General features: G+C 38.5%; 1 protein-coding gene across 2 annotated transcripts in view; it reads right to left on the bottom strand.

The window, feature by feature from the left end:
- AFG1L (AFG1 like ATPase) overlaps positions 1-12,034 on the bottom strand; it is a 225,537-nt gene that overhangs the window by 143,907 nt on the left and 69,596 nt on the right. For both annotated transcript variants that reach the window (XM_032858264.1, XM_032858265.1), the window contains one exon: positions 10,390-10,441. In XM_032858264.1, the coding sequence (XP_032714155.1) occupies positions 10,390-10,441 (52 nt within the window). The remainder of the gene's footprint in view (positions 1-10,389; positions 10,442-12,034) is intronic.

The raw sequence follows: 12,034 nt of genomic DNA, 5'->3' as shown, positions 1-12,034 counted from the left end.
AGCTCTTAAAAACTACAATGGTGTTTTGGAGTTTTTTTGGGTTTTTTGGTCTGTCCTAAATCTCTTACTTTTGAAAATTTCTCTACTTAGCATGATTCTACGAGAATATCAATCACAGAATGAGCTAATCAAAATACCCCTATACCATATACACTGTCATTGGCCCTGTAAGGGGCACATGACCCAGTTAGGTCAGTGTTCTTCTGGAGGCAGTCAATGTGAATTCTGAAAATGAGAATCTTCTCTTCTCTTTTTAAAGGAGCAACCTAGAAAACTCCAGAAATATTTTCTATAACAGTAAAAAATTGGGCTAAGAATGAAGCCAATGACAAAACTATGAACGAGAATGAAAAGCAGAACCAAAAGGTGAAGGAAAAGGGAAATGGAGGGAAGGGGAAAGAGATTCCAAAAATATCACTTAAGGTATTAAATACAGATCTGCCCACAGCTGAATCAGACCACTATTCAACTTCATAATTAAACCAGACATTAAATTTTTCCCCTGGTTCAGCTAATTCAACTAGCTTCCCCCACCCCCCACTACAACTGAAAGAATACCAAACAGGACAGATTTAACAGGGGAAAGATAAAAAGATGATCAATGTACAAAAACACATGAGTATTCAAGTCACACAAAAATATAAATAGCTTTAAACACATTTTTAAAAGTTTAATTCTACCAGAAATAAAAGGAATACAAGTGAAAAACATTCATGATATACCATTTTTATGTTGGTGAAGATGTAGGAAAACACTCCAATATACTTCTGGTGATCGTATAAAACCGACCGTTTTGGAAATCAGTTTGGCAATGTCAATCAAAAGGTAGACAAGTATTTAAAAATACTCAGAACCAAAATCAATATCGTAAGGATATTTTTGCTCCCTAAATTATTTTAAAGCTCAGTGGAATCCCAATCAAAACCAATTTAGAGGGGCGCCCAGGTGGCTCAGTGGGTTAAAGCCTCTGCCTTCGGCTCAGGTCATGATCCCAGTGTCCTGGGATCGAGCCCCGCATCGGGTTCTCTGCTCAGCAGGAAGCCTGCTTCCTCCTCTCTCCGCCTGCCTCTCTGCCTACTTGTGATCTCTGCCTGTCAAATAAATAAATAAAATCTTTAAATATATATATAGATATATATATCAATTTAGAAATAACTCAACAACATGATCCTAAAGTCAATCTCCTGATTAAAAAAATAAATAAATAAAAGTCTAGCAATAGGCAACTGATTAAGTGAATTGGGTAACATTCATATAATAAAATAGTATATACCCAGTAAAATAAATGAAGTGGATCAGTATGTTCTGATACTACATGATATCTAAGAACCACAATTAACTGGAAAAAAATAAAGTACTTAACATTTGAATAAAATAAAAACACCCACACTTTAAAAAATTCTCCTGAGTGGCTAATTTCTTTTTTTGTTTTTTAAGATTTTATTTATTTATTTATTTGACAGATCACAAGTAGGCAGAGAGGCAGGCAGAGAGAGGAGGAAGTAGGCTTCGTGCTGAGCAGAAAGCCCGATGTGGGGTCGATCCCAGGACCCTAAGATCATGACCTGAGTCGAAGGCAGAGGCTTTAACCCACTGAACCACCCAGGCACTCCTCTTTACAAAATGTCAAAAAAGGGACACCTGGGTGGCTCCGTCAGTTAAGCATCTGCCTTCGGCTCAGGTCATGATCCCAACCTCCTGGGATCAAGCCCCTCATTGGGTTCCTTGCTCAGCAGAGAGCCTGCTTCTCCTCTGCCTGCTGCTCCCCTGCTTGTGCTTCCTCTCTCTCTCTCTCTCTCTCTCTCCTCTCCCCACAAATAAATACATAAAATCTTAAAAAAAAAAAAACACCTTAAAATAAAAAAATTAAAAGTGCCCAAAATACTCTGAATCAAGAATAAGTAGCAAGTAATCGAGGGGGGAAAGGCAAGGAGGAAAAGAAGAGAAACTACACAGTAAAAATGTGTTATGAAATTAGAGAAATTATACTTGAATGATACTGGATTTTTTTTAAAAAATCAACTAAACCAATTAAGCAGACCAAAGGATATAGCATAACAGTGTATATGAAAAAAATAATTGCTAAAGACAAATGCTCAGCCATTTGCAAAAAAAAAAAAAAAAAACTAGATTCCTACCCTCACATTTCACACCAAAATTAAATTCAGATGAATCAAAGGTGCTAAAAAATATGAAAAACCCAGAAGGTAAAATGTGTGAACACTTGTATCACCTTGGAGTAAGAAAAGCTTAGCAATGTGTATCAAGAAAATGAAAACTTTTGAGAGACTGTGTGAGGGTAACTGTTCCCAGACTTGCCATCTAATATAAACAACTAGAAAACTGGATGAAATATATGAAATTAATATTTTCAGACACTGGAAAATAAAAATACAAGACTCTGATCCCTGACAGGAGAAAAAAACAAGATGAGCCCTGTATCCCTACAGCTTTGGTCTTGGAGGCACCCTGTGCAGTTGGCTGCACAGAACTCCTGCTGCACAGGACTCCAAGGAAAACACCCAGTTCAGGCTGATTTGGGTTATGAGAGATCAGAACTATGGGAGTCTAATGCCGGTGAAATTTGCAAAGCAAAGGGCCAGGGAGGAGGAAGCTATCTATGAAGAAGAGCTCCAGAAGTCAGCATGTGGGTACTCTTAAGTCTTTGGCTGAATACTAGCTGCTCATGTTGGGGTGATACTCTATGATGTGAGGTAAAGAATGGCCACCAGGAAACTAAAATGAGTAATTTCCAGAGATCCTAAACTCATGCAACAACTTGGATCTAAGAAATTACACTGAGGGGGGGGGGGGGGGGGAATCTCAACAGGTTATGTACTTTTCCATTTATATAACATTTTTGAAATGACAGAATTTTAGAAATGGAGAACAGACTGATGAGACTTAGAGAGGGTGAGTAGGTACAGCTACAAAATTATGAGCAACACGAGGGACTCCTGGTGAGAGAACTGGTCAGTACCTTGTCTATGGTGGTAAATACATGAACCTACACAGGTGATAAATTGTACAGAACTAAATACGGACCCATAAGTGAGTACAAATAAAACAAGAAATTTGAATAAGATAAGTGAACTGTATCAATGTCGTTCTGTTTGTGATATTTATACTATGGTTTTGCAAAATGTTACTTTTGAGGGGAAATGAGTAAAGTGTACACAGATATCTCCATATTATTTCTTACAAGTGTGAATCTATAATTATCTCAATAAAAACTTTAATTAAAAAAAAAACTTCAGGGGCGCCTGGGTGGCTCAGTGGGTTAAGCCTCTGCCTTCAGCTCAGGTCATGATCTCAGGGTTCTGGGATCGAGCCCCACATCAGGCTCTCTGCTCAGCAGGGAGCCTGCTTCCTCCTCTCTCTCTGCCTGCCTCTCTGCCTACTTGTGATCTCTGTCAAATAAATAAATAAAATCTTTGAAAAAAAAAATACTTCAGGGGGTGCCTGGGTGGCTCAGTGGGTTAAAGCCTCTGCCTTCAGCTCAGATCATGGTCCCGGGGTCCTGGGATTGAGCCCCGCATCAGGCTCTCTGCTCAGGGGGGAGCCCACTTCCTCCTCTCTCTCTCTCTCTCTGCCTGCCTCTCTGCCTACTTGTGATCTCTATTTAAAAAAATAATAATAATACCTCCGGGGCACCTGGGTGGTTTAGTCTGTTAAGCATACTACTCTAGATCTCAGCTCAGGTCTTGACCCCAGGGTCGTGAGTTCAAGTACCATACTGGGCTCCATTCCCAGCATGGAGCCTACTTAAAAAAAAAAAAATACTTCAAATGAATCAAGCTGGCATGTAAATAACTCCTTATCAAAATAAAATTCAATATATATAAAAACCATATAATCATCACATTTGAAAAAATGTTTGACAAAAGTCAGCTCACATTTGTGATCAAATCTCTCAGCATACTAGGAAAAGAAGCATACTTCTCAAACTCATAAAGGACAAATACAAGAAGAAACCTACAATGAAAAGATGTTCAACATCACTCATCATTTGAGAAATGCAAATCAAAAACTTCAGTGAGATACCACTTCAACATCCATTAAATGGCTACTACCGTTTTAAGAAGAAAATAACAAATATTGGTAAGGATATGGAAAAATGAGGATCCTTGTGCCTTGCTGGTGGGAATATAAATAGTGCAGCTGCTGTGGGAAACAGTACAGCAGTTGCTCAAAAAATTAAACACAGAGTGGCCACATGATCTACCAACTCCTCTTCTGGGTATATGCACAAAAGAACTAAAAGCACGGATTCAAACAGATATAGCAGTATTATTCACAACAGTCAATAAAAGATGGAAATAACCCAAACATCCATCAACAGATGAATAGATAAAAATTGGCTACATATGCTGGAATACTATTCAGCCTTAAAAAGTAATGGAATTCTGACACATTCTACAACATAAATGAACCCCGAAGAAACTATGATAGGTGAAATAAACTAGACACAAAAATTTAAATAATATATGATTCCACCATATATGAGATAGCTGGAGTAGTCAGATTTACAAGGACAGAAAATCAAATGGTGGTTGCCAGGGCCTGGGAGGGAGGGGCATATGGAATGGGGAATTATTGTTTATAGGTACAGAGTTTCAGTCTGGGAAGATGAAAATGTTCTGGAGATGGATGGTGTTATGGTTGCAAAACAATGCCAAGGTACTTAATGCCACTGAACTTTACAAGTAAAAATGGCTAAAATGGTAAATTTGACGTTATTTATTTTGCCACATTAAGAAAAATTAATATATTTTTTAAAATCCTACAATTAACATCATACTTACTAGTGAAAGACTAAAACTTCACACAAGGCAAGGACATTCATTCTCACTACTTCTATTCAGCATTATACTGGAGTTCCTAGCTCGTGCAATAAGGCAAAAAAAAAAAAAAAAGAATCAGAAGACATGCACCTTGTAAAGGAAAAATCGTCTTTATTTGCAACAGCATGGTTGTATACATAAAAATTCCTAAAAATCTGTCAAATAACCACTAGAGTATATAACTGAATATAGCAAGGTCACAAAAAAAAAAAAATCAATTGATTCTACATACTAGCAGCAATGAGTTGGAAATTAAAATTTTAAAACACATACCATTTGGCATTAGAAAACATAAAATACATAGGAATAAACTTATCAAAAGATATGGCAGAACTCTGCATTACAACCTATGAAACAGTACTGAGAGAAATTAAAGATCTTTAAAAATGAAGAAACATACCATGCCCATAGATTGGAAGACTTAATCTTTATTTAAAAAAAAATCAGTATTTATCAAAAACATCAATATTTTAAGTTATCAATTCTTTCCAAATTGATCTATAGATTGAATGTAATCCCAATCAAAATCCCAGGAGGATTTTTTTTTAAGGAAATTAACCAGATAGTTGTAAAATATATGTGGAAATGCAAAAGTCATATTCTCTTCTATTCTAGCCAAAACAATCTTGAAAAAGACAGAGTTGGAAGACTCACATTACACCACAGGGATGCATCAGCAAAGCCCAAGCTGTAGTAAATCCTACAGGACAAATTAGTTTATATATGTATGTCTATATATATGTGTAACAGTGTGAATTTTGCTGATGCATCTTTGTGGTATGACATCACGCACACACAAAGACACTAAAGACTTAACAATATCATATTGAAAACAAACATTATGACATAATTAGAAATCTGAGTAACTACTTAATGAAATTAAAAATAATGTTAATTTTTAGAGTGTGAAAATGGTATGTACTTAAATTTCCACTTCTTTTGTATTATTCATTCTTTCTCTTATTTCTACTAATACCTACTTTTTTTTTCTACTTCTAACAGAGACTAGTAGATATACCCAAGTAATTGTTAATATTTGACTTTCTTCCGCACCAGTGTTTGGGGAGAATATGAGGGAAATGTTAAGTGTATGACACTACAAAAAAGGAAAGAAAAAGGTAACAAAGATCCTTCTAAAATGTAAAATTCTTTCAATGTGGCTATACTAAGCACCATTAGATTTAGTATGGTAGGCACGAGCCTGTGTGTAGTGGATTTCAGAGATGCTAAAAGATTTCTCTGCCCCAAATCACCAAGTGGTCAGCTTAATCACTACGTCCCATTTCATATATACCAAGTTTCAGTGAAATGCTAACTCTTGGAAAACTCTTTTTTAAAGATTATTTATTTGAGAGAGAGAGCAAGCACAGCGGGGGTGGGGGAGGGCAGAGGGAGAGGGAGATAGAGAAGCAGGCTCCCCACTGAGCAGGGAGCACAACATAGAGCTCAATCCCAGGACCCTGAGATCATGACCTGAGCTGGAAGCAGATGCTTAACCAGCTGAGCCAGCCAGGCGCCACTAGAAGACTCTTTTTATATGCAAATATATCGGTGATGGAACTTACTCAACCAATGGAACCCATTAAAATTTTAGCAAGTAATTTAGAATAGTTTAGATAGAAACAGCTTAGAAGTAGTTCAGACATTTAGCTAGAAGGCAGATCCTGGGATAATATGTTTAATAGTTTATACTTTAACTAGTTTATATTTTAACTAGTAGTTTATAGTTTAACTAGTAGAGGAGAAATCTGTGTCCTATGGAAGGTCCAGCATGAGAAACCCTAAGGCCCAAAAAGACGAAGCAGCAGGAACAAAACCTAGCATGCCAACATTTAGTAATGCCTATTAGAGACACCAGACCAGTGTTATTCAAACTGTCTCTACAACCAGAATTGTTTTTTCACAGACTAGAACAGAATAGAAAATATCCAAATGTATCACATAAAGGTAAGTTTTCTTTCATAAAATTATTTTTCAGGGGTGTGTGTGCACATGTGCACCCGTAGACACACATACATATGTAGGTCAGAATGTAAAAATACTTTTACTGTGGGTCATGTTCAAAAATATTTCAGAGCCATCGCAAGAATCTATAAGCTTTGGGTAAGCAAAGGCTGTGTCTGCTTTTATTCACCATTACATCCACAGAAACAACAAAATGCCTGGCACACAGCCGATACTCAATAACCTTTGTCAAGTGAGCGCAAGAATGAGGGCAGATGTCGGGGTGCCTGGGTGGCTCAGTGGGTTGAGGCCTCTGCCTACGGCTCAGGTCATGATCCCGGGGTCCTGGGATAGAGCCCTACGTCGGGCTCTCTGCTCAGCGGGAGGCCTGCTTCCCTTCCCCTCTCTGCCTGCCTCTCTGCCTACTTGTAGTCTCTGCCTGTCAAATAAATAAATAAAATCTAAAAAAAAAAAAAAAAAGAATGAGGGCAGATGTTGAAAAACTGTGGGGAAGAAACCAACACTAAATTTTATCTACTTCACAATTTTGCTTTGGTCTCTATAGTATCCTAAATAAAACCGTCTGTTTTTCTCAAGAGAAGTTTTTGTTTTTGTTTTTGTTTTTAACCAGGGGAGTAATTTTTAAAACCTAAAACTCTTCTAAGTTCTAATTTTCAAGCCTATAGAGATATGAAGCCAAAAATGACCACTTGAGCATCCCCCTCCCAGTGGTACCTTTTTCACAGCCAACCCTCCTGCTGAAGGAGCTATAAGTGCTCTCCTCCCTTACCCAAGCCCAGAATTTAACCAGGAGGCAGGAGAAAAGGGGCTCATAAACAAAAATGGACTTTGATTCTCTCCAAATGTGCAGGAGGCATCAGTAACCCTGTCATCACCACAGCAGTCTGCTAGTCAAGAGCTGGAACATTGGTGTAAGGAAGCCAACCACCCTGGGGCGCCTGGGTGGCTCAGTCGGTAAACATCTGCCTTTGGTTCAGGTCATGATTCCCAGGGTGGCTGGATAGAGTCCTACATTGGACTCCTTGCTTAGTGGGTAGCCTGCTTCTCCCTCTGCCTGCTGCTTTCCCTGTTTGTGTTCTCTCCCTCTCCCTCTCTCTAAATAAATAAAATCTTAAGAAAGAAAAGAAAAGAAAGCCAACTATAGGATAAGAATGAAGCCACAAAACACTCTTACTGCAGTGTTTGGCTTCTGCATGAGATATGCTAAGCACTTTATTCATGAAAACATTTCAAGGTTGAATCACTGATGATAATGCCTCCAGTTTACATATCAACTCTATTGGGGTTCCCTGGATTGAGGGTCCATCTGAGTCAGATCTCATAACATCATGACAGAGCCCAGGGCAAGTACAGAATAAGGAGCAGAAGGGGGTAGGTACTACGGAACAGACATCTTTCCCGTTGAGTAGTCTTCAATATTGAACACCTGTTTCCCAAGTCTAAAATGGAAAATCGTAACACAAACGAGCTTGTGAGAACATCCTGAGAGTATTGTCCCAGAGAGATAACACCCCCTCCCCCGCAAAATAAGAATCTGACCTCTTTTACTACCCGTTTTGTAAGTATTCTAAACTAAACTGAGAGCAGTCATCAAAATGTTCACTTCCCTTCCTACTGTACAATTCCTTTCTCTTCCCCTCTCTGCACTGTAAAGACATTCTTAACCAAAGGTTGCCACACACCCAGTTCTGTGAACAACCACAGATGTTACCATATCCTCTCTAATTCTTTCAAGCACTCAGCTGAATTACATCTATCACACCTCCCCTCAATTTATTAGCACATGGCTGTATTTTCCACACTAAAATCTAATAGCTTTTATAAGTTTGAGGTATTATTGGGTGTTTGTTTTTTTTTTTAAGTCCTTTTGCAGAAGTAGAAACAGTTGTGTTTTACTAACCATCTCCATTTATGGTTAAGTAGCTGAGGTAACAGGAGAAACAAAGATGTTGATTTTAGCAATGACTACACATGAAAGTGAAGGTATAGGAAGTAAATGTTCTCCAAAGAGGCAAAGAATGGGAGACGACAACAGAATGAGAGCTGCAGCAGTACCCAAAGGTGTGGACACATAAAACTGCTTAAGCACCTGGTATAAATTGCTTTCTAAATAAGAAGAAAGCCTGTGCTGTTCTCAAAGATACCAATTAGCCAATGAATTAAGAAAAAGAACAGCTTGAGCTTCTTTGACAGTTTTCAAATCTGTAAGCTCCAAGAACATAAAGAATCTTAAGGAGCAAGCTCTCTCATTCACTTGTTTATGAACTCACCAATTCTTTTTATTAGACTTGCTAAATCTGTAAGTATAAAACAGGCATCCAAAAACAACTAAGAAGAGGGAGGACCCAGGAAAGAACAGTTGGATCTTTAAGGCACTGTAACAACTTACTAGGTTCCTATTGTTTTTCTTGTCCTGAAATTCTTATGAAGAACCTTTGCCACAACTTCCTCATATTGCAAATTGGTTTTATGGCTGTAAGGGGAGCCTGAGGTTTATCACGTGAGGAGCAAAACTGATTTTGCTATATGTAAATGTCTATTTTTTGACTAAGCCAATAAAAGAATTGATAAGCAATAAGACCAAATAAAGTAAGAGTTACCATCATGACGTCAGTGAAGGTGGGTAAATAGGGAGAGGATTAGAACTAAGAGGGAAGGAAACTGAAAGCAAAACACCGACACCAAAAAATAGACAATTTCACCAAGAATGAAGTCGGAAAAGAAGCAAGACATTGACTGATTAGGAAAATCTAAAAAGTAAGCAACAGCTCACAAGGTTTCTAAGAAAAAGTGAGTCTTTGTGCCCAATATATGGATGTGGGAGACCAAGGAAACGTAACCACTCATTCATTAAGAATATTCACTAATAACTAAAGATAATAATAACTAAATTGAGGACAAGGGTTAAATTGTGAGTAAAATATGAGTGGACATTAAAAGTAAAAAAGAGGGGCTCCTGGGTGGCTCAGTGGGTTAAAGCCTCTGCCTTCGGCTCAGGTCATGATCCCAGTGTCCTGGGATCAAGCCCCACATCGGGCTCTCTGCTCCGCGGGGAGCCTGCTTCCTCCTCTCTCTCTCTGCCTGCCTCTCTCTGCCTGCTTGTCATCTCTGTCTGTCAAATGAATAAATAAAATCTTAAAAAAAAGTAAAAAAGACACAGACCTGTACCCCTGGGGCTAATGATACATTACATGCTAATTAAAAAAAAAAAAAAGTAAAAAAGAGCAGCCTATTTTTTTAAGGATTAGCTGAGTCAAACAGAAGTGAGCAATGAGATTCTGATTTATTTAAGAACCTATCTGTAGATGATCACCTTCCCTGAGATCAACTCAGCTTACACACTAAACAATGTCTGCACCCTAGCATGCTAAGTAATCTTGCTTTAAACTACTGTCACACCCTGTGAGAAGTAAAAATGAAAACTAAGATAACTACCCCCTTCTCCCCTACTCCCCCTTTTACTTTGCCTCATCCTATTCCCTAGTTGGTAGTGGACTGAGGGGTGGAAACAGAAATACCCCTGAATGAAAGCCAGGAACCTCCTGTTTGGACCACTCAAAACTTACTTTAACACACTTACCAACATCTCCATAAACATACAGGCCCCTTGGAGGTTTGCTCCTTGAAAAAAGCTGCAAATTAAGAACAAATTATAAATCTCTAACATGGAAAAAATTAAATATCATCATATACATAGTGTTCCTAACTGTCAGATACAGGACTAAAATGGGCTATTGTACACAATAAGTACAAAATATTTGATGTAAAAGGGTACAAAGCCCAATTTACATTTTAACATAGGAGGTAAGAATCATATAGCAGCCCAGAGCAAGGGCTCTGAAGTCACATAACTTGAGTTTACATCCCCTACATCATTTAGTAACTATGTAATCTTCCCCCTCTTTCCTCAATGGGCTACCCAAACAGTAAGAGCCTCCTCGCTCATTCCCAGCAAGCAAGAGAACTGAAGAATTTTTCTAGAGACACTGAATAGTCTCCTGGAAAACAAAACAAAACAAAATAAAAACAAAAAAAACCTGAAGGTACTTATGTGTGGATTTCTCCCAAAGAAATAACTGGTCTCTATTAGATCGTCTTATGGTGGAGCACACCAGTCAACCAACCTCTTAAGATGGTACCTTCAGGGGTGCCTGGGTGGGTCAGTGGGTTAAGCCTCTGCCTTCAGCTTGGGTCGGGATCTCAGGGTCCTGGGATTGAGCCCCACATTGGGCTCTCTGCTCGGCAGGGAGCCTGCTTCCCCCTATCTCTCTGCCTGCCTCCCTGCCTACTTGTGATCTCTCTCTCTGTCAAATAAATAAATAAAATCTTTAAAAAAAAAAAAAAAAGATGGAACCTTCAGTTTGCTTGTTAGTATCTGAAAAGATTCTAAAATGAGTTGACACATAAGAATCAATATAAACTCGAAAAGAAAAATGTCCAAGATGAAAATTGGAGACCAGAGCAAGGGTACAGAGGGGATAAAAACTCAGAGGAAACAGGGGCACCTGGGTGATTCAGTTGGTTAACCATCCACCTCTTGGTTTCAGCTCAGGTTATGATCTCAAGGTCATGAGATCAAGCCCCAAGATGGGCTGCACCCTCAATGGAGATTCTGCTTGAGTGTCTCTCTCTCCCTCTCTCTCTGCCTCTCCCCACTCTTAGCCTCACATATGCACGCTCTCTTAAAATAAATATTTTTTTAAAACTCAGAGGAAATAGAGACTACACAGACAACAAAAGGAAAACTTCAAAATAAAACCGTAATCTGGTGTGCCTGGATGGCTTAGTTGGTTAGGTGACCGACTCTTGATTTCGGCTCAGGTCATGATTTCAGGGTCACGGAATCAAGTCCCGCATGGGGCTCCATACTCAGTGCAAAGTCTGCTTGTCCTTCTCCTTCTGCTCCTCTCCCCACCCTTGCTCATGTGCAGGCATTCTCTCTCTCTCTCTCTCAAATAAATAAATAAAATCTTTTAAAAATAAAACTGTAATCAATATAATTAACATGCTGAGGAAAATAAGAGAAGCTATTAAAATTGTAAAGCAAGAACAAAATGCAATTTTGAAAAAGGAACATCAAGAACAAAAGAACATTTTGAAATTTAAAATATGGTAGCAGAGGGGCGCCTGACTGGCTCAGTCAGTACAGCATGTGACGCTTGATCTCAGGGTTTTGAGTTCAAGCCCCATGTTAAGAGTAGAGATTACTTAAAAAATAAAAAAAT

This window comes from Lontra canadensis, unplaced genomic scaffold (assembly GCF_010015895.1).
Source record: "Lontra canadensis isolate GAN:19392208 unplaced genomic scaffold, GSC_riverotter_1.0 scaffold14, whole genome shotgun sequence".
In the NCBI taxonomy this organism is placed as follows: domain Eukaryota; kingdom Metazoa; phylum Chordata; class Mammalia; order Carnivora; family Mustelidae; genus Lontra; species Lontra canadensis.
This window is presented reverse-complemented; position numbering and strand designations above follow the sequence as displayed.